We start from the raw sequence: 24,244 nt of genomic DNA, 5'->3' as shown, positions 1-24,244 counted from the left end.
AAAACTGAGAGCTTTTCCCTTAAGGTCAGGAACACAACAGGGATGCCCACCATCACCATTATTGTTCAACATAGTACTAGAAGTCCTAGCATCGGCAATCAGACAACTAAAAGAAATAAAATGCATTGGCAAAGAAGTCAAACTCTCTCTCTTCACAGATGACATGATACTTTATGTGGAAACCCCAAAAGACTCCACCCCCAAATTACTAGAACTCATCCAGCAATTCAGCAACATGGCAGGATACAAAATCAATGCACAGAAATCAGTTGCATTTCTATATACTAACAATGTAACTGAAGAAAGAGAAATTAAGGAATTAATCCCAGTTACAATAGCATCAAAACCATAAGATATCTAGGAATAAACCTATCCAAAGAGGTAAAGGATCTATACTGTAGAAAACACAGAACACTTATGAAAGAAATTAAGGAAGACACAGAGATGGAAAAACATTCCATGCTCATGGGTTGGAAGAATAAACATTAAAATGTCTGTGCTGCCCAAAGCAATCTATACTTTCAATGCAATCCCTAGCAAACTACCATTGACATTTTTCACAGAGCTACAACAACAACCCTAAAATTTGTATGGAACCAGAAAAGACCCCAAATTGCCAGGGCAATGTTGAAAAAGAAAACTAAAGCTGGGGGCATCATGATGCCTGACTTTAAGCTGTATTACTAAGCTGTGATCATCAAGACAGTATGGTACTGGCACAAAAACAGACACATAGATCAATGGAACAGAATAAAGACCCCAGAAATGGACCTTCAACTCTACGGTCAACTAATCTTCGACAAAGCAGGAAAGAATATCCACTGGAAAAGACAGATTCTTCAATAAATGGTGCTGGGAAAATTGGACAGCCACATGCCGAAGAATGAAACTGGGCCATTCTCTTATACCATACACAAAGATAAAACTCGAAATAGATGAAAGACACATAGTAATAAAAATGAAAAAAAAAAAAAAGTGATGAAGAATTCCAAAGGCAGCAAGAGGGAAAAAAAATTACATAGAAGGAAATCCCATAAGGCTGATTTTTCAGCAGAAATTTTCTAAGACAGAATAGAATGGCATGATATATTCAAAGTGCTGAAAGAAAAAAACCTGCAACAAGGAATACTCTATACAGCAAGGCTATCATGCCGAATAGGAGAGAGAAAGAGTTCACAGACAACCAAAAATGAAAGGAATTTATCACCATAAGCCAGCATTAGAAGAAAGGTTAAAGGGGACTCCTTGACTAGAAAGGAAAGAACATAACCAGGAGTAAGAAAACTAGGAAGCACAAAAGCAGTAAAATTAAGCAAAACTATAAAACAAACCAGTCATAGGAGTCACAAAATACAGGATGTAAAGGGGCACCTGGGTGGCTCATTCAGTTACACGTCCACCCTTTGGGGCGCCTGGGTGGCTCAGTGGGTTAAAGCCTCTGCCTTCGGCTCAGGTCATGATCCCAGGGTCCTGGGATCGAGCCCCACATCGGGCTCTCTGCTCAGCAGGGAGCCTGCTTCCTCCTCTCTCTCTCTCTGCCTGCCTCTCTACCTACTTGTGATCTCTGTCTGTCAAATAAATAAATAATAAATCTTTAAAAAAAAAAAAAAAAAGTCCACCCTTGATTTCATCTCCAGTCGTGGTCTCAGGGTTGTGAGATCAAGCACCAGATCAGACTCTGCACTCAGCATGGATCCTGCTTGAGATGCTCGCTCTTCCTCTACCTCTGCCCCTCCATCTTCTCTGTCTCTTAAGAAATAATAAAAGAATTTTTTAAAAAAAGAATAAAAGGATGTAAAGTATGACAGCATACACCTAAAATGCGGTGAAGGAAGGAATAAAGATATAGTGCTTTTAGAATGGGCCAAACTTAAGTGACCATCAACTTCATACAAACTTTGTATGAATAAGATGTTATATATAAATATAATGATAACCACAAATCAAACAGTGGCAATAGATACGCAAACAATAAAGAGAAAGAAATCCAAGTACATTACTAAAGAAAGCTAGCAAACCCTGAGAGAAAGAGCAAGAGAAGAAAGGAACAGAGAACACAAAACAACCATAAAACCACCAAAAAAAAAAAATGCAAATAAATACACACCTATAAATAATTACTTCAATGTAAATGGACTATATGTTTCAAACTAAAGACATAGGGAGATGCAATAGATTAAAAAAAAAAGCAAAGCCTATCTATAGTCTGCCTCCAAGAGACTCATTTCAGACCTAACGAAACATGCTGACTGAAAGTGAGGAAATGGAAGAGTATTTATCATGCAACGGAACTGAAAAGAAAACTGGGAAGCAATGCTTATACCAGACAAAACAGACTTTAAAACAAAGACTGTAACAGGAGACAAAGAAGGACACTATATCATAATAAGGGGGACGATCCTACAAGAAGATGTAACAATTGTAAATATTTATCCACCCAACACAGGAGCACCCAAATACATAAAGCATAAGAACAAATATAAAGGAAGTAATCAATAGTAATACAGTAATAGTCAGGGACTTTGACAACCAACTTATATCAATGGACAGATAATCCAAACAGAAAATCAACAAGGAAACACTGGCTTTAAATGACATGTGGACAAGACGGATCTAACAGATATATTTAGAACATATAAACAGTGGAATATACATTCTTTTGAAGCGCACATGGAACATTCTCCAGACAGATCAAACGTTAGGCCATAAAATAAGTATAAACAAATTTAAAAAGACTGAAGTCATACCATGCATTTTTTCTGACCACAATGCTATGAAAATAGAAATCAAGAGCAAGAAAAAAATCTGGGGAATACACTAATACATGTATGTTAACTAACATGCAATTAAACAATTTAAAGGATCCACCAAGAAATCAAAGAAAAAAAAAATACATGGAGACAAATTAAAGCGAAAATGCAATTGTCCAAAAATCTTTCAGATGCAGCAAAGGCAGTTCTAACACGGAAGTTTATAGCAATACAGGCCTACCTCAAGAAGCAAGAAAAATCTCAAATAAACAACCTAAACTTACACATAAAGGAGCTAGAAAAAGAAGAAAAAAATTCAAAACCAGTAGAAGTAAACAGTAAAGATCAGAGCAGAAATAAATGACATAGAAACAATACAAATTAAATAGCTCAATGAATTCAGGAGATGGTTCTTTGAAAAAAATCAACAAAACTCACCAACATTTAGGAAGCCTCACCAAACAATAAAAAGAGCGGGGTGGGGGGGACTAAAAATATGAAAGAGAAGAAACAACTGACATCATAGAAATACAAAGAATTTTAAGTTATAAAAAATTATATGCCGGGGCGCCTGGGTGGCTCAGTGGGTTAAAGCCTCTGCCTTCGGCTCAGGTCATGATCCCAGAATCCTGGGATAGAGACCCACATTGGGTTCTCTGCTCAGCAGGGAGCCTGCTCCCCGCTCCCCATCTCTCTGCCTTCCTCTCTGCCTACTTGTGATCTCTGTCTGTCAAATAAATAAATAAAATCTTTAAAAAAAAAAAAAAATCCTAGGAGAGAGAACAGGCGGTAATTTCCCAGACCTCAGCCATAGCAGTATTTTTCTTGATATGTCTCCGGAGGCAAAGAAACAAAATCAAAAGTAAACTATTGGGGATACATCAAGATAAAAAGCTTTTGCACAGCAAAGGCAACCAACAAAACAAAAAGAAAACCTACTGAATGGGAGAAGATATTTACAAACAACGTATACAATTGGGGGGTTAATATCCAAAATATATAAGGAACTTACATAAATCAACACACACACACACAAAATTAAAAAATGGGCAAATGACATATACAGACATTTCTCCAAAGACATACTGATGGCCAACAGACAAATGAGAAGATGCTCGATGTCACTAATCATCAGGTAGCTGCAAATTAGAACCACTATGAGATATCACTATATACCTGTCAAAATGGCTAAAACCAAAAACACAAGAGATAAAGAATATTAGAAAGGATGTGGAGAAAAAGGAACCCTCTTACACTGTTGGTGGGAATGCAGATTGGAGCAGCCACTGTGGAAAACAGAATGGAGGTCACTCAAAAAATTAAAAGTAGAAATATATGACGCAGTAATTCCAGTATTGAGTATTTACTCAAAAAACCACAAAGATACTAATTTGAAAAGATATATGCACCCATATGTTTACTACAGAATTATTTGTAATAGTTAAGATATGGAAGCAAACTAAGTGTCCATCAAAAGACAAATGGGTAAGAAAGAAGTGGTACACATACACACACACACACGCACACACACACACACACACACACACACTGGAATACTGTATTGCCATAAAAAGGATGAGATGTGCTATTTGAGACAACGAGGATTAACCTAGAGGATACTGTTCTAAGTGAAATTCATCGGACAAATACCATATAATTCCACTATCTGGAAGTTTTTAAAAAATGAATAAACAAACAAAAAGCAAAATGAGACCTATAAATACAGACCACTAACTGGTGGTTGCTGGAGGGGAAGAAGGAGGGGTATTGGACAAAATGGTTGAAGGTGAGTGGCAGTTACAGAATTCTGGTTCTTGGACATGTAAGTCATAGTAATGGATGCACAGCATGAGAAACATAGCTAATGATGGTGTAAGAACAGTGTATCAGGACAGGAGGTAGCTACACTTCTGTTGAACATAGCATAATGTATAGTCTTGTTGAATCACTATGTTGTACACCCGAAACTAATGTAACATTGTGTGTCAACTATATATACATACATAATCCCTGAAAAATCCTTGAATTTTTCTTTGAAATAAACATTTAATGAGCACGTTACCTGCTGGATTGATACTAGGTAGTTTCACCAACAATATCACAGTTGAATAAAATCTTGGTTATTGCTGCTCTTGCAACAACTACGTATACTCATTCAATGAAGAAAAGTATCTGGTTGCTTAAACTGGACCCAATTTTTACACTCTTAAATAATTAATCCACATGGCATGCACAATCTGATTTCACCTTTTCATGCCTGAATGTCATGGAAAAAAACCAAAACCCTAGGGGCACCTGGCTGGTTCAGTGGGTTAAAGCCTCTGCCTTCAGCTTAGGTCATGATCTCAGGGTCCTGGGATCGAGCCCTGCATCAGGCTCTCTGCTCAGCGGGGAGCCTTCTCTCCCCCCGCCACCTGCCTCTCTGTCTGCTTATGATCTCTGTCTGTAAATAAATAAATAAAATCTTAAAAAAAAAAAAAAAAACCTTAGAAGAACCATTAGATGAAATCAAACAGAGAACTCCATGTATAACCCAAAATGGGTTTCAAACCCCAATTTCTATATTTCAGATTCATAACTAAAGGATTCCTTGGTTAGTTCCATGTTCATCTGAATGTGAAGCAGCTCCCTTGCCAAGATGATTTTTCTCCTGGCAACCAATTCTTGAGTAAATATCACAAGGAGAGTTTATCCACTGAATACTAGTTTGACCCAAATTACAATTCACCTGATTAAATATTAAGAATTAATTTGAAGTGGATGAGCTATTATTAAATAAAAGTCAAAGAACCTTCCTTCAATTTCATTTCTTATGATTACACCCATCTTACCGTTACAGCTGAACTCTCTGCATGCAGCAGATTAGTTCTCATGATTTCATCTTATGCCTATTTAGACAAATAACTAATTTCAGTGTGTCTTCTAGTGAGTCATATATGATGTATATCTATGATGGCTCTTAACGGGGGGCCTGGAGCTAAGTTCTTGGCTACAAAGCTGTGAAGACAATTAGAAAGAGGCAATACTTTAAAATTAGGGAAACAGAGAAATTCAGCCTATATAAAAAAGCAAAAAACAAAAAAATGTTTAGCCAAGAGAGGTAAGAAGTCTCTTTCCATATATTATATGTAGATCTATTTGTGCAAAGGCAAAAAGAACAAATATTCAACCCTCCTACATGTGACAAGTCCAAGTTCCCATTCCGCTGCTCACCATCTCTTTGACCAGATGTAAATAACCACCTCGCTGGCTTTTTTTTTTTTTATTTCTACCTGTAAAACTGACAAAAAAGGAGCCTGACTTACCCACTTCAGGGAATTGCTGAGGGAATGAAAGAGATAATAGACGGAAAATTCCTTCACCAAACTACAAAAGTCACATAAGCATTTAAGCTTGCCATTCTAGGTTTTCCTTTTAGGAGAAGGTCCGAGATTCAGAGTAAAGAAGTAGAGACTACTCCACCAGGAGCGAGGAGACCTAGCTAGCCTGACCTCTGGCTTGGCCCCAGAGGAGCTGTGTGATTCTCCAACAAAGCATGCACTCTTCTCGAATTTTTGTTACTTACCTACAAATGTGAAGAAGTCAAATGAAATATTCAAAATAACAGATCTTAGAATCTGAACATTTGGCAGAATACCAGAAACTGTGCAGAACTCTTTTTCCCTCCAGATTTTTTATTTCAGTAGAAAAATGACTTCAAGTCAGAGGGGACCTGCAGCTGTTGCCAATACCATGTGTCCACCTTTAGAAATTTTAATCACACATTATTGGGGGTAGTCAAGGAGGAAAGCAACTTAACAAGCTTTGGTACACCCTTAATTGAATGATAAATGTATTTCGAGGTAACTTTGATCAAATTCCACTTGCTTTTAATGCAAGGTTATAGGAATCTTTCATATTCCTTAGACATTCTGATGCATTTTAAATACACATAATGAAATCCATTATCCATACCTGAAAAGGCTGCCTGCTGGAAACACTGAGGTGTTTCCTTATCCATCTGTTGCCTTGATTCCCAAATATCTGCCACAGCAGCTGTCCTCTTGTGTTACTCCAGACTCGCTGGTAGATGGCCAGCCTGTAAATGTGCTTTCCAAACATGTGGTAATAGAAGCGGAAGGTACAGCCCTCTGTACTGGTGGCGTTGAGGACAGGGCTGAGTAAAGCAGCTCTGTTTTGGAAAACCTGTGGCTCCGAAGATTCTATGTAGAGATAGTGTCCTTTAGCTGTGCCCAAAGTGTTATCCTTCATGGGCCCTGTATTAAGTGTCGAAGTTGGACCGCGCTTCCTGGTCCAATCAAAGTCATCTTCTGTATCTTGTTCCCAGTTACAAATTCCATTTTCAAAGTTACACTGGAGTTCAGGTACTGAAATTGCATTAAATAATAGCAAATGAATGAGTGAATGAATGAATGAATGAATAATTCAGGACAAAAATAACTACAATTAAGAAAACTCTTTGAAACTTTGCTCCTGACATGATTAACCATTTTAATTGTTTTTTAAATACAACATTAAAGTTTCTAAAAGGTGAATAAATCCTAGATTTACATCAAGTAATAATATTTTATAGACTGAAGGCAGCATTACTTTAGCCATCATCTTCCAAATGCCTTTCATGCCTATCCCTTCATCATCTCTAGCACTGTGACTCCATGCAAATGATCATGACACCACGGCTAACTCAAGGCGCCCAAGCCGAATGTCCCAATCACCAGCGAACATTAAATATCAAAACAAAACAAAAAACACCAAGGCCCAGAATTCATCTCCAAAGATGTTAATTTTTTTAAATGATTTATTTGAGAGAGAGAGTGTGTGGGAAGGAGAGGGCGGCAGAGGGAAAGAGACTGTCAAGCAGACTCCCCGCTGAGCACGAACTCCAACACAGGGCTCGATCTCACAACCCTGAGATCATGACCTGAGCCGAAATCAAGAGTTGGACGCTCAACCGACTGAGCCACCCGGGCGCCCCCAGAGATGTTGATGTAACTGGTGTAAATCGTGCACCAAATATCAGGATACTTCATCATCTCCCTTGGTGAGTCTAACATGCAGAACTGAGAACAGTCATATTTTAATAGGGCTCAGTCTTCCAGAATGACCTGAAGCCTGGTAGAATTGCCCACTCCATGGCAAAGCCCCATACAAGTACTAGCTTGTCAGATATGGGGTGAAGCCCAGGAATCCATATTTTTAACAAGCACCCAACATGATTCTGATGTCAATGTTTTCCAGACCTCATGCTGAAAAACTCCTCCCTCTGGTTCCATCTTGGCCCAGTTCCAAATGTCCCTTGGCCCCAGTGCCAGAATGACCATCCTTTCACCTTCCATGGCAATTTATCATTTTCCTCCTCTATTCAAATTCCTATAACATAGACTCACTTAATGTAAACTTAAATCTCAACTCTTCTTTCAATCTTCACCTTTCCCAAATTAAATTAACTTCCTGTTCATCCCTAACTATCCTTTCATTTCACATATACCATCTTCCCCACATCCTTAAACACCTCACGCCTCTCTCCTTCCCTATTTATGCTTCCTGTTGTGCTGTGTCCCCTGGGAGGCAGTCTTTTCTTCCCACTGCACTGCAGCTCCTTTGAGCTGGAGCTTTTAAACTTTAAACTCCCCTCGGTCTCTAGAAGAATTGAAAGCACTTTTGAAGAATTGACTTGTCCCTTGTCAACTAGACAATCGACCATAATTTCTAGCATAATATAGGAATGTATTCATTTTTGGGGATGTGAGCATTTTTGTTGACACCAGGATTTGTGTAGAATAAATGCTGTAGAATGTACATTTAGCATTATTTGGGCAGAAAGAACAGGATTTAGAATTAACGAGGAGTTCTACCTTTTAGCTTCATTTACATAAATTAGTATTTTTTTTTAAATAAATGTCAGCTGTCCTTTAACGATTCATCTTAGTAAATGTACTTTGTGCCAAAGGGGAATAAATATTCTGAAACAGTAAATAACAGGCATATGTGGATAAATGCAGCCAGGCAAGAACAGATCATCTGTCTCTGCAAACCACAGAACAGGAGCTTAGACCTAATGAAGGGAACCCAGTGAGTAAATGTCAAATGAAAGATGAGCTTTCATTTGATATTTCCTCACTTGTGACTCATCAAGCCCAGCTGTGACGTGAACCGGGGACCTGCAGTGTACTCCCCAGGTGTCAGTCTTTGGTTGTGGAGCAGAAGGAGAATGTCAAACTGCTAAGTTTTTTGACATAAAACTGGCACTCAAGCCAACAGATTTTGATATTGCCTGTCTTCCTATTGACTGTATGTGCAATCTGTATTTCAAAAGGGAATATGTGCAGCTCCACCTTTAAATAAAAGACCCTGTCTCTAAACATAGGCAACTTTAGGAAACACGACAGCGATTTCTGGATGTCTAATGTGTTCTATGCAAACCAATAATACGTCTATATGGACAGCTGTGAGAGAAACTCACCATCTAATGCCACTCCTATTCTCTTTCATTAATATTTAGTCACAAGAAGATTCTGAGATTATATTTGTACTGCCATAATTCCATTCTAAGTTAACACCGAGTGGTTTGTAGGATAATTTGCTTATTTTTAGCGAAATACCAATTTTTTTTTTTTGAGGAGGGGGATTCAGAGAGCTTCAAAAAGATGAAAAAGCTTTCTAAATCTGCACAAATAAATTACCTTGAGGACAAGTAACACTTCTTGTGTTAGCCATTGTCTAAACTATCAACTGTATTTCTATCCACTCAAGTATTAGTTGTGTAATTAGACACATGGTAATTCTGACTTCAATCCACCTGACTGTATCAAAGACCACATATATGCAGGACTCTCTACAATAATTTATATGGAAATTTCTTAATGCAGTGTTTCCTATGATGTACCAAGCATTTTATGGCTTCTCTATGATTTATAATTAGCCTCTCAATGTAATAAGCATACAGCTTGAATTTTAAGAATTGTTGCTATTTCTGGACAAGGGAAGATGCAAACTTTTTTTCTGAATGATTTTTGTAATTGAAAAAAAAAAAAAAAAAAACCAAAACAGCTATGAGCTTCTGATTCATTTTCAGGAGGAAGTGCAGTGGGCACTATCTGGAGCTAGGTTCATAAAACTGTAAAACACATGTAATCATCAGATACCATAAGCTTTCTGGTCATTTAAACCAGAAACTCAAGACTTATCTTTGACAGCCTATCTACCAGCTTATCTATCTCTGCTCCCTGTAGCCAAAACACCATCAAATGTTCCTTCCAAATATTCCCCCAAACAGCATTCCCTCCATCTCCATCACTCTGGCTGGGATGCCTACCCCTCCTCGTGGACTACTGCAACGGCCTGCTAATGGGTCTTCTGAATCCGCTCTCCTCCAACCCACTCATCACACTGTATCCACAGGGACATGCTTTAATACACCAATTTTTTATATTACCTTCCTTATTAAAAACCTTCAGATGAAGAAAAACCCTAATATGGACAAAGAAGATCTGCAAATCTGGCCTCCCCCACATTCCTGTCCTTATGCTGTACCCTCCATCCCCTTCACGTCCTCCCTCCAGCCACACTGGCTGGCCTCCATCTGCCATGCAGTCACTTATCAGGGCTTTTGCACAGATGCTTTGACTTCTTACTTTTCAGATCTCAGCTAAGTTGTTACCTCTAGGAAGTTATCATAAAAAGTCACAGCTCCCCTCTCTGTATCTCCCATCAAAGCTGCCAGTTTTGTATTTATTTTTTAAATATTTGAATAACATCCATCTCCTCGATTAGACCATACGCTCCCTGAGATCTGAGACTCAGTAGTCATGTTCAGCATTGTATCTCTAGTAACTAGTTCCTTAGTCACCACTACAAATATTGGTAGCCCAACTAATTCATCACTCATCACAGTCATCAACTTTGGAACAATGCTTCGTGTCTTTGCGTGGACTGGCTAGAAAACACTGAACTAATCAAGACCCCCACTACCAAAATAAGGACCAAAAAAAGAGAAAAATAAGAGAGTACTTACCACAGTCATCCTCATCAGTGTGATCACCGCAATCATCTACCAGATCACATAACAGAAGCTTCTCTACGCAAGCTTTGCTGCGTCGACACCAGAAGAAATCTGGCTCTTCGCAGCTGTCCGCAGGAAGGGGAAGAGTACAATTTTCAAATCTGATGTCATCAATAGCGGAGACTCCATCATAAATGCCAAGACTGACTTTATCTAGTGACAAATGGAAGGGCTGAGTGAGGCGTCCAAGCTGAACAGTCGCCTGTGACCACTGGTTGCCCTGGTTATATAATACTCTCCAGAGTACGGTGGGGTCACTGGAATTTTCCACGTGTAGCTGGAGCTCAGCGGCCCCCACTGACAGACCATAGTTATAAAACCTGAAAAAAAGAGGCAACACAAGGAATGGAAATGATTTATGGCACAGACGAAACATTTAACTTACGGGCTCTTCCGCTTGATCAACAGCCAATTAATAATTAGCTATCACAACAGACGCCTTTCTTTCCTGCAGTAATTGCGGCTGCTCATATGCGAGAGCTTATCTGCTGAGGGGCACACTCTGGCTCGCAGGACCCAGGGAGCCTTTCTCAAGGAGTTCAGTTCAGAATAGGGGAGGCAGAGTTAATTAAATTATAATCCACTGTTGGAGGGAAAGAGTCCCTTTCCTCCAAAGAAAGAACACAACAAATGCTGACAATGTGTTCCTAAGAAAAATTCTGACTGTAAATCTAACACCTATTTTTAAAGCCAAACCATAAAATCATAAAGTCTGGTAAGTGCAGGAGTGTGCCTGCAACCACAAGGCTGCGAGGGTAGCTGACCACAGTTTTTAGAATTTACCAGAAGGAAAGCGTGCATCCAGGTCCTGCCTGGGTAAAGGTTGGGCTCTGGAGTTTGGCAACTTGTGACAAGCTTCTGCTTTTCTTCAGAATGAACATAAAATGCCCTATTGGGACACAAATACAAATTGTTAAGTTAGCGACTGAGCTGACACACCTGCTCCTTAACCCCATCCTAAGCTCTGTGTCTGACTAAAATTAAGACTAGACCATTAGAAATCAATAAAAGTGATTGTTAGTCAAATTTGCTCTTGTGGAAACTCAACTAGTATCCACCTCTAGGTGAAAATTATGCAAAAAGGTAATAATTTCAGTGAATTCAGCCAAAAATATATCCATACTCTCCCCACCACCCATGAAGGAGTCACTTCATAATAACAAACAGAAGCATAACTTATGACAAATTCAGCTGTCACACTATTTGTTGCACTAACATAGAACTTCAAATGCTTCTCTTTCTCTGAACAGACCTGACCAAGGGTGAATGGAAGGAGTAACAGACAGCCTGTCCTTATTTCTTACCTTGAGCTGTGTTGTGAGTATGATCCCTAGGTGGGGCCTGTTGCTCAAATTCAGCCGAAAGGTTATTTCTAGAGTTCCATACCCAGTCAAAATTGTCACCACTAATTGCTTCAAACCAACCACAGCTATGTGCTTCAAAGTCACATCTGGAACCTGAGAAAACAAAATGTGATTCCTAAGTTGGCTCTCCAAAGTGTTCACATACTTTAGAAAGGGTAGAACTCAACTGTCACTTTTTTATACCTCTCTAAGTACATTAAAGGACACCTTGGAGGAAAAAAAGGATCCCAACAGATCTAAAAAACAAAACAAAACAAAACAGAACAACAACAAAAAAACACTGAGTTGTGCTTTTCATACTGGAAATTGATGAGGCAGAATTATCAATTCAAGAAATTAAATTTTTACCAAATATTTTTTCAAAGAAAGAGTATTAATAGCCATTTTGGTTATAGAATTGCTAAGTTCTACCTAATTTATTCTGATAACTCATGTTATTTCTCTGCTGCTATGACATCATCTGGAAGAATTAATTATTCCTACGGATTATTTTACATTAAAACATGGTAAGTAGCTACTTCCAAAAAAAATCAATATTTGAGAAATCCAAATTATTATATTTAATATAGCATTCACCAGCAATTTTGTAAAGCTTAATATTTCCTGAAGCATTGTGTAATTTGTGCAGGGGAGAATAATTTGACCCACTTTTCAGGTCAATATATAAGAAACAGTTAATTTCCACAAAGCCATAAGAAAAGAGGAAGAGAAAAGGCAGAACTGGGAAGTTATAATAATAGTGTTGAATAATAGCTAATGTTTAATAAGTACCTATTCACAGATCCTGTATTAAATGCTTTATATAGATCCAACTTTCACAATAGCCCAATGAAGAAATTGTTATTATTATAACTGCTTTACAGAGGAAGAAAGGAAAGCTCAGGGAAGTTACTGACCTAACCAAGGTCAGAGAGTTAGGAAACTGTACAGATGGAATGAAATCCAAAGATTTTCACCCCAAATCTAATATTTTTCTGCAACTATTGACAATAACTGTTCATTGCTATGATTCTGGAAAAAAGATAAACCCAAAAGGCACAATTTGAGTTTGTTCAGTGTGGACATTCAGTGTTACTATATATCCCAACACAAAATGAGGTTTGCTCCTACAGATGATTATTGCACTGGAATCCTTGGTCATTGGTTATTTATATCCAAGGATACAGTAGTAATTTGCATAGATGTTCCCTTGTAAAAAGACTTAGGAAGAAAGCACTAAGCTTAGGGAATAAAAGTATACAATAATTCACTTGCTGAGATTATAAAATTCAAAACCGCAAGGGAATTTTAACCTAATGATAAATCATTTTCAATTTTGAAAATGCTTTACCTACACAGGGAGGAAGGTGAGGTGAGCTGTAATATTATAAATACAATATATTTTTTAAATACTTAAAAATATTATAAGTATTATATTTTAAGTTTCTATAAAATACCTGATTTCAAATATATGTTTGCTTTCTATCAAAGTTTCCTGCTATGGCTGGCAGAGTAACTTGAAAATGAGACCAAAAATCAATGAGGATGTATGATACTTTTAAAATGTTGCATCAACTTTGGGGCACCTGAGTGGCTCAGTCATCTAAGCATCTGACTCTTGATTTGGCTCAGGTCATGATCTCAGGGTTGTGGGACCGAGCCCTGCCATCAAGCTCAGTGCTCATCAGGGAGCCTGCTAGAGATTCTCTCTCCCTGTGCTTTTCCCCCTCCCCCCTCTCTAAAATAAATAAATCTTTAAAAATTTTTAAATGTTTTTATTTTAAAGAAATAAATCTTGAGAAAGCACACAAATAAAATAAAATGTTGCATCAATTTTAATAAGGAATAACTATATTTTATTAGAAATCAGAAAAATCAACAAATTAGTTATACTTAGAATGAAGATTTCTCAAGTAAAGTTTACAAATTTGTGGAGATACAATTAAATGCTGCTCAAAGATGAAAAATAATAATGATAATTATGACAGGTTAGGGATAAATGCTCAGAATATTTAAGACTATATTTTCAAAGGCCATCTCTGTTTATAAATATATAATATATAAATAATCCAGATTTTAGGGGTTTCAAAATATGTAGGTGCCATTTTCAATCCCTGGGAAAGCAATGTTTTTTATTGCTATTTCAGACAATCCAAAAATTAAAAAAAAAGAAGACCCATGAGTTGTTTTATGCAAAGGAAAGGAAAGGAGTTATTGCTGCTTTGGAATAGTTATCCCACATAGCTACCTGGAAAGGGAGCCTTATCCTCTATTGTCTGCTGTCCAGGGAGATACTGATTTAGAAATAAATGTATATTCTAATGGTAGTAAAATTTCAGAAACCATTATGGCAATTTGCTAGTTCTCTAGATAAAGCCCATCAAAAACAGCAATTTTTAACAGATGGTTATGTTGTTAAACTTCAAATCCACATGTCTCATCTACTTTGTTCCTAAATATTTAGATTTCTATACACATTTTAAAATTCACCTCAGCTGATCAGAGATGTAATAAGTCACCTGAAATCAATCTGGTTAGCTGTCTACCAAGTAGATAATTCATTAGAACAGTTGTTGAAAATTATGTACGTCTTTTCTTGACTTAAAATATAATATCCTGGTACATTTTGATAATTGAGATTCAAAGATTGTTCACTTTTCTGGAGCCTCATCACCAACTTTCTCATTTATCATCATTTCATCATCTCAGTTATCATCATGATTTCCAAGAACAATCGCAGTTAGCACTACTACAGGGTTTATCGTGCACCAAGCTTTGTGCTAGGGGCTATAATGTTCATAACAGGATGTCTGTTGATATAAATTTCTAAAAATTATCTATTTCCATGGATTTGGGTAAAAAAGCTAGTGACCCCACAGCAGCTTTTATTAATTTTCAGCAAAATTGCCCTTGTTGCCTCTATTAGTTGTGTAAATATAATTACAGTAGCTACCCCTGGGGAAAGGGTGCCAGGGGATACTCGGTGGACTGACACACAGCTCCATCCCCTCACACTATCATGGTCATGCTGAGAGCTTTGCACTGAAACAGAAGAAGATAAATTTATATAGGAGCCAAGGAACCTTGAGGGGGAAAAATACAGAATCAGATGGTCTTATATCAAATTCACTATCAGAAGTTCTTTGATGGTTTGAGATGATCCCTACAGAAAATCACGTGTAAGCAATAAACAGGAAGTGTAGAAAGTATCCGAGCTGATAATTTGGGTCCCATGCAAAGACTTGAAAACTTATAGAAGAGTGCTTCTTGTATCTACCTAGGGAACTCAAAAATTTACATCCACACAAAAACCTGTACATGGATATTTACAGCAGCTTTTTTCTTTTCTTTTTTTTTTTTTAGCAGCTTTATTCCTAATTGCCAAAACTTGGAAGCGACAGAAGTGTCCCTCAGTAGGTGAATGGTTAAATGAACTGTGGTACGCCCAGACAGTGGAACAGTGGAATATCATTCAGCACTCAAAAGAAATGAGCTGGGGCGCCTGGGTGGCTCAGTGGGTTAAAGCCTCTGCCTTCGGCTCAGGTCATGATCCCGGGGTCTTGGGATCAAGCCCCACATCGGTCTCTCTGTTCGGCGGGGAGCCTGCTTCCCTTCCTCTCTCTCTGCCTGCCTCTCTGCCTACTTGTGATCTCTGTCTGTCAAATAAATAAATAAAATCTTTAAAAAAAATAAAATAAAAAGAAATGAGCTATCAAGCCATGGAGAGACATGGAGGAAACTTAAATGCATATTACAAAGTGGAAGAAGTCAGTATGTAAAGGCCTATACTGTAGGCTTTCAACTATATGACATTCTGGAAAAGGCAAAACCGTGAAGACAGTAAAAGGAGTAGTGGCCGCCAGAAGTGGAGGTGGGGGGAGGGCTGACTACGTGGAGCACAGAGCATCTTTATGGCAATGAAAATACTCTGCATGATACCGTATTGACAGATTATATCACACATTCTTTCAAACCCACAGAATGTACAACACCAAGAGTGAATCCTAATATAAATTATGGACTCTGGGTGATTATTATGTGTTGGTGTAGATTCATCAGTTGTAACAACACCCCACCCCCACCCCACCCTCCCACATTGCCAAATGTGATGTAGGAGAAGCTGTGTGGGTGTGTGTGTGAGAGAGAGAGAGAGAGAGACAGGGAAGAGGAGGTAGATGGAAAATCTCTACTTTTTCCTCAACTTTTCTGTGACTCCAAAAATGCTATAAAAAAAAAAAAAAACAACTTAATAATTACTAAGTTAAGGTAAGTGCTTTAAAGAAAAATAAAACAGGGTGCCTGGGTGGCTCAATTAGTTAAGCAACTGCCTTCAGCTCAGGTCATGATCCTGAAGTCCCAGGATCAAGTCCTGGAATCGAGTCCCGCATCAGGCTCCCAGCTCCGCAGGGAGACTGCTTCTCCCTCTGACCTCTCCCGTCTCATGTTCTTTCTCACTCTTTCCTCTCAAATAAATAAATAAAATCTTAAAAAAAAAAAAAAGGAAAGAAAAAGAAAACAAAATTTTATAGGAGGAAATATGTTCTTACACATCATGTAGTTGAACTCCAAACCCCCTCTGGTTTCAGCCACATGAGCAAAAGATTCTCAGAAAAAAAAAAAAAAAGGAAAATGGCTAAACATGTAAGTGGTAATTGTAAAATTAGAAACCTAAAGCCCAGCTGAAAGGCACACTGTGGTTTACAGAGAGATCTAAGCCAGTAAAGACATAACTGTTGTGTGAAAGACATCCATTTACTGCATATGTCACATCGTCTCTAATTCTCTTAAAATATTACTGTACCCATTTTAGAGACGAGAAAGATAAGGGTGAAAGAGGATTAATATATAATTTATAGGGGTCATTATTACTGACAAAATTCCAACTGGGACCTGATGTCAAAGTCTGTGCTCTTAAAAAATTATACTGCATTTGTAGTTAAAGTAGTAATAATGATAACTTAACTTATAATTATAGAACTATTACATGCCAAGCACTGTGCTTTGAGTTTTTAAAGCAAGATCATATAAAATCTAAACATGTATAACTACAGGGCATGCTCTAGAAGTAGATCTTAAACTGTATAATAATAAAGGCATAACTTGTCTTACTGCACTTCACAAATATTACTTTTTTTTTTTCTTAACAAATTGAAGGCTTATGGCAACCCTACGTTAAGTCTACGGGCTTCATTTTTTCCATTTGCTCACCTCATTCTGGTACTTCTGGTCACATTCTGATAATTCTCACAGTATTTCAAACTTTTTATTATTATATTTGCTATGATGATCTATAACTATAATCAGTTATCTTTGATGTTACCATAGTAATTGTTTTGAAGCAACGCAAACTGTGCCCACACAAACTTAATAAATGTTGTGTGTGTTCTGACTGCTCTACTGACCAGCCATTCCCCAGTCTCTCGCCCTTTCCTCTGGCCTCTCTATTCCCCGAGATACAACAATATTGAAAGTAGGCCCATTAATAACCCTACAGTGGCCTCTAACTGCTCAAGTGAAAGGAAGAGCCACATGTCTCTCACTTTAAATCAAAAATTAGAAATGATTAAGCTGAGGGAGGAAGACATGTCAACAGCTGAGATAAGCCAAAAGCTAGGTCTCTTAACCTAGCAGTTAGCCAAGTTGTGAATGCAGAGGAAAAGTTCTTGAAAGAAATTAAAAGTGCTCCCAGTAAGCAAACAAATGATAAGAAAATGAAGCAGCTTTAATGTTGATATAGAGAAAGTCTGAGTGGTCTGGACAGAAGATCAAATCAGTCACAACATTCCCCCAAGTCAAAGCCTTATCCAGAGCAAGGTCCTGACTCTCTTCAATTCCATGATGGCTGAGAGAGGTGACAAAGCTACAGAAGAAAAGTCTGAAACAAGCAGAGGCTGGTTCGTGAGGTTTAAGGAAAGAAGTCATCTCCGTAACATGAAAGTCCAAGGTGAAGAAGCACATGTTGATGTGGAAGCTCGGCAAGATCTCCAGCAGATCTAGCTAACTGAGGTCATTACTGAAAGCAGCCACACCGAACAATGGATTTTCAATGTAGATGAAACAGCCTTCCAGCGGAAGAAGACGCCATCTAGGACTTCCATAGCAAGAGAGGACTCAATGCCTGGCTTCAAAGCTTCAAAGGGCAATTGTCAGGGGCTTGTGAGGGGCTAACACAGCTGGTGACTTTAAGTTGAAGCCAAAACTCACTTACCATTCTGAAAATACTAATAATTAAGAATTATGCTAATTCTTAAGAATTATGCTAAATCTCCCATCTGTGCACTATAATGGAACTACAAAGCCCAGATGACTGTTCATCTATTTACGACATGGTTTCCTGACTATTTTAAGCCTACTGTTGAACCTACTGCTCAGGAAAAAAAAAAAAAAAGATTCAAAATATGAATGCTCATTAACAATGCACCTGGTCACCCAAGAGCTCTGATGGAGAGGTACAATGGATTAGTGTTGTCTGCATGCCTGCTAATACAACAACCATTCTGCAGCCCACGAATCAAGTAGTCATTGTAACTTTCAAGGTTTATTATTTCAGAAATGCATTTCATAAAGCTATAGCTGCCAAAGACAGTGATTCCTCTCTGGTGCATCTGGGCAAAGACAACTGAAAGTCTGCTAGAAAGGACCGACCATGCTAGATGCCAGTAAGAACATTCAGGACTCATGAGAAGAGGTCAAAATATCAACATAAATACAAATTTGGAAGAAGTTGATTCTAACTCCTGGGGATGACTTTGAGGGGCTCAAAACTTCAGTGGAGGAAGTAACTTCAGGTGGGGTGGAAACAGCAAGAGAACTAGAATTAGTGGGAGAGCCTCAAGATGCGACAGTATTGCTGCAATCTCATAATAAAGCCTGGATGAAAGAATTCCGAGAAAGACCAGTACCGTCTGATTTCACTCATGTGTGGAATTTAAGAAGTAAAACAGATGAACATAGGTGAAGGGGGAAAAAAAGAAAAAAGAGGGAAGCAAACCATAAGAGACTCTTAACTACAGAGAACAAACTGAGGGTTGGTGGGGAGGTGGGCGGGGGATGGGTTAAATGGGTGATGGGGATTAAGGGGCGGGCACTTGTGATGAGCACTGGGTGTTACACATAAATGATAAATCACTGAATTCTACTCTTGAAGCCAATGCTGCACTGTATGTTAACTAGAATTTAAATAAAACTTGAAATTTTTAAAAAAGTATTAATGCCAAAAATGATGGTTTTAAAAGTGAAAAAAAAAATACTTGAACAGGTAAGGATTTGCTTGTTATGGATGTGCAAAGTGGTTTTCCTGGAGATATAACCTACTCCTACTCCTGGGGAAGGATCTGTGGAGGTTGTTGAAATGACAACAAAGGATACAGGATACTACACAAACGTAGTTGATCAAGCAGCAACGGGGTTTGAGAGGACTGACTCCGATTTTGAGAGAGGTTATACTGAGGGTAAGATGCTATCAAGCAGCATCACATGCTACAGAGAACTGTTTGTGAAAGGAAGAGCCAACTGATGTGGCAAATTTCACTGCTGTCTTATTTTAACAAATTGTCATAGCTACTCCAATCTTCAGCAAATACCATCCTGATCAGTCAGCAGCCATCAACACAGGCAAGAACTTCCACCAGCAAAACAATTACAACTCCTTGAAAGCTTAGATGATGGCATTTTTTAGCAATAAAGTATTTTTTAATTAAGGTATGTACGTTGTTATTTTAGACATAATGCCATTGCACACTTAACAAACTGCTGCATAGTGCAAACAGAACTGGAAAACCAAACAACTGATTTGCTTTATTGCAATACTTGCTTTGCTGCAGTGGTCTGGAACTGAACCCGCAATATCTCAGAGGCATGTTTATAATACTCTAAGTCCACTACATTAACTCTCCATAAGTTTTTTTCCTTCGCTAGATCTCACGACCCTCCTGAAAGTTGCATGATGGGGGACAAAAGGTAACTGAGTATTCTAGTACATTTTCTTAAGTTCATCAAGGCTGTACTTCATTTGATTAAAAAGAGGTTATTATAGGGGCGCCTGGGTGGCTCAGTGGTTTAAAAAACCTCTGCCTTCGGCTTGGGTCATGATCCCAGGGTCCTGGGATCGAGCCCCGCGTCGGGCTCTCTGCTCCACAGGGAGCCTGCTTCCTCCTCTCTCTCTGCCTGCCTCTCCGCCTACTTGTGATCTCTGTCTGTCAAATAAATAAATAAAATATTTTTTAAAAAAGAGGTTATTATAAACTTCAAATGCATTAATACCATATACAGTACTTTAGAACATGATCTTTCAGGCTTTTTCATGCGTTCAAATGGTTATACGTTTGAAGTTATAATAATGTTAAAATAACTGTAGACTTCATCAATAGTTAATATTCATTAGTGATTTAAAACACAATATAGTCAAGAAATAAGTATAAAAGTACCATGTAACAAAAAAGATGTCTATATAAATAAATAGAAGTAATGAAATCTTTTAAAGGAGCACCGATGCATAAATAATAACATCTGGCATTCAAAATTATTGCATTTGAAATAAAAATGATTAATTACCTTATTCTACGTATGGTTTTAAGGGTCTCTTGTAATCTGACCAACAAAGTCAGTGTTGGGACACAATTCTCCATGAGTCTCTCATGTTTGTGCATGTCTTATAAGCTGAGCCCTTAACCACCCCTTTGTTCCAGACCACCCTTCTAAGGATAAACAGAGGTAGCGACTCCACCTATAACAGAGGGCAAGTTATTACCTTGTATGATATAATAAGGAAATATCTTCCTCATAGGTCAGACACATATGCTTGAATCCCACTATAAAAGATTTGGGTTCCATAAACTCAGGTTTTCTTAGCTTTGATGGAAAAGCCATTTCATGTGTACATCCACCTGGACTTCTCCGTGCTGCTCCAGGGAGCAAGAGGAACAAGAGGAATCTTGACACTTATGCTGTGTGTTATACCATAATAATATGTCCTTTTGTCCTGACCCAGGAGTCTCACCTACTTTGCCAGCATCCATGAAATTATGGCAGGCTAACTTGTTAGCTTATAAGTAGGGGAAAGTTTCAGACCTTTCACATTTCTCAACACACAGTACATTAAATACTGTGTGTGTGTGTGTGTGTGTGTGTGTGTGTGTATGTATGCAAAATACAGAAGTATTATATATATATAGTAATCACCAAGAATGAGCTTAGAATATAGTGTGGGAAATTTATAAGCAACCAGGCAGTGAAGACAACAGAATAACTAACATATACTCATTCATTCACTCTTCATTCATTTGGCAAACATGTACTGAGTACATGCTATATGTTTGGCACAGGCATAGGGTCTTCTAAGAACGTAGTAAAGTAAAATGGGGGAAAGAAAGCAGAAAAAAAATCTCTGTCCTCATGGAGTTAAAATAATGTGAGTGAGAAGGGTAGGGACATTAGGGGAGATAGTGAAAAAACAAAAGAATTAAGTAAAATATATGTAATTCATTTGATGATAATAAGGCAAAGAAGAAAAATAAAGAAAAAAATAAAGCATTACAGAGAAGGGTTGAAAATTCATAGATGGTGATCAAGGGAGGTGTCATAGAGAAGCAGGCAACCAGAAACTCCTGGGAGATGCAGGTGAGGAAGCAAGGCATGTGACTGACTATGCAGGTAAAGATGACTCAACACAGAGGAACATAAAGGAAAAGAGAACTGAGGGAAGAGCATGCCTCTCAGATTCCAGAAATATCAGAGACTATGGTATCTCCGGAAGAGTGAGTGAGGGAGAGGAACAGATGAAATCAGAGCAGTCACTTTAATTTTTTTGGCTTTGAGATACTGGAAACAATTGGGATGTGTTAAGTGGAAGAGTGACAAATTCTGACTTAATCTCATCCCCATGGCTACTGTACTGAAAGAAGACAAAAGTGGGTGACATTAGCAAGAAAAGAAAAGGATACCTCGAAAATTCAGATAAGAAGGGGCACCTGGGTGCCTGGGTGGCTCAGTGGGTTAAGCCCCTGCCTTCGGCTCAGGTCATGATCTCAGGGTCCTGGGATCCAGTCCCACATTGGGCTCTCTGCTCAGCAGGGAGCCTGCTTCCCTCTCTCTCTCTCTGCCTGCCTCTGTGTCTACTGTGATCTCTCACTGTCAAATAAATAAATAAAATCTTAAAAAAAAAAAAAAAAAAGCCGGGGGGGGGCACCTGGGTGGCTCAGTGGGTTAAGCCTCTACCTTTGGCTCAGGTCATGATCTCAGGGTCCTGGGATCAAGCCCCACATTGGGCTCTCTGCTCAGCAGGGAGCCTGCTTCTCTTCTCTCTCTCTTTCTCTCTCTCTCTCTCTCTCCTTGTCTCTCTGCCCAATTATGATCTCTGTCTGTCAAATAAATAAATAAAACATTTTTTAAAAGTTCAGATAAGAAGTGATAATGGTCTAGACCAGGGTGGTAACAATGAGACAAAAATGAGGCATTCTGGTTATATTTTAGAGACAGACATAACAGAATTAACTGACATCAGTTATGGAGCATGAGAAAAAGAGATGAAACAACAGGATTTCGAAGTCTTTGACCTGAGCATTTGAAACAATGGAAATACCATTTATGAAATGGAGAAGACTGTGAAGAAGCAGGGTTTTGGGGAGAAGGAGGAAACAGGACCTCAGTTTTGGACTTGCTATATTTGAGATTCCTATTAGGTATTCAAGTGATCATATAATAGAGAGCTGGATATATTAATCAGTCTGTAGTTCAGATGAAAAGTTCAGGCTGGAAATATAAACCAGAAAATAACCAAAGTGGCAAGATCAAGACATGAAAATAAGAGAAAGATCAAGAGTGGTTCCCAGTGTCATAGAGATCAAGTCAAGTGACTTAAACTATTGGTGTCAAATGCTGTTGATAGGTCCACTGGATCCAGATCATTGGTGACTTTAATGAGAACACTTTCTGCTTGATGGTGACAGCAAGGCCCTGATGAAAGTGAATCAAACAGAAATTCTGGAGAGTAAAGCTAAAGGCAGTAAATATAATTAATTCTTTTGAGGTGTATATATACTTTGGAAAGGAAAGGGGGAAAATGATGTGATAGCTAAGGAAGAAGTAGGATCAAGAGAAAAAAAGTTTAAGATGTGAGAAATACAAGCATGGTTTTATGCTAATAGAAAAGATACGGTAGAGAGGGAATATCACTGGAGCAATGCCAAGCAGGCATGCAGATGGGTTATACTTAATAGGAGAAATGGGGTGACCATTGTTAGGAGCATGGACAGTTTATCCAGGATAAAAGAGAAAAGAGAGAGTTTACAGGTGGGCTGAAGGGGTGTTGGGGCTTATAAAAGTCCTTTGATATAAGATCATCAGCTGAGGCTAGGGATAGGAATGTAGAATATGGATGTTGGAGGAGACAGGAGGAAAATATGCTAGTCACTGGTAAGTGGGTGAGGGAATGGAGTGGAGAATTACAACATGACTCCTGGAAAGCTAAGAACAAAAGTAGGGCAGCAATTATCAATATACAGTAAGGACAGATGACACTGCTTTGTTTTCTTCCCCAGCCACATTCAGCTGTGCAGCTAAGGGGGCTGTGCGGCTGATCTGAGCTGAGGGGGCTGAGAGCCACAGTTAATCAGTTAGTGCTTTAGTGACTACCAAAGGACAGCAAGGCAGTTGAAGGTCAATGTAAGGCAGTCATTCCAGTATTAGGCCATGGAATTTAAACTTCATAAGAAGGGAAGTGAGTACATAAATGGATGAGGGGCAGTGGAGTATTGGTAAAATCAACAGACTGTAGGAATTGGTAATGCTGATATATTGTTGGAACAACAGAAACACAGGAAAAGACCTAAAAAAAAAAATAGGAAGTAGGTAAAAACAGGAAGACAGTCATACATTAGTGGAGGGGTTCTAGTTGTTGCTAAGAAAACACGTGTTACTTTTCATGCAAAAGGAAGAATGACTCAGAAGGTAGAACTAAGTGTCCAGACAGCAGAAGAATCCAGATTTTGCAATCAAAGAACTCCAACTGAAGTTTTCCCAGATGAATTTCAAAACTGCTTTGAACCAGTGACTTTTTTTTTTTTTAAACCTTCCATTCTCCCTCCACTTTT

General features: G+C 38.4%; 1 protein-coding gene across 1 annotated transcript in view; it reads right to left on the bottom strand.

Annotated features, from left to right (window-relative positions):
• Positions 1 to 24,244, bottom strand: part of MALRD1 (MAM and LDL receptor class A domain containing 1) — a gene marked incomplete at its 5' end in the record, with an annotated part of 744,051 nt that overhangs the window by 575,082 nt on the left and 144,725 nt on the right. Inside the window, 4 exons of the mRNA XM_080810106.1 lie at positions 6,705 to 7,117; positions 10,765 to 11,132; positions 11,596 to 11,701; positions 12,117 to 12,269. Coding sequence (XP_080666232.1) covers positions 6,705 to 7,117; positions 10,765 to 11,132; positions 11,596 to 11,701; positions 12,117 to 12,269 — 1,040 coding nt within the window. The remainder of the gene's footprint in view (positions 1 to 6,704; positions 7,118 to 10,764; positions 11,133 to 11,595; positions 11,702 to 12,116; positions 12,270 to 24,244) is intronic.

Source organism: Martes martes (genome assembly GCF_963455335.1).
Source record: "Martes martes genome assembly, chromosome: 8".
Lineage (NCBI taxonomy): Eukaryota > Metazoa > Chordata > Mammalia > Carnivora > Mustelidae > Martes > Martes martes.
Note: the sequence above shows the minus strand (reverse complement) of the source record. Positions and strands in the feature narration are given on the sequence as shown.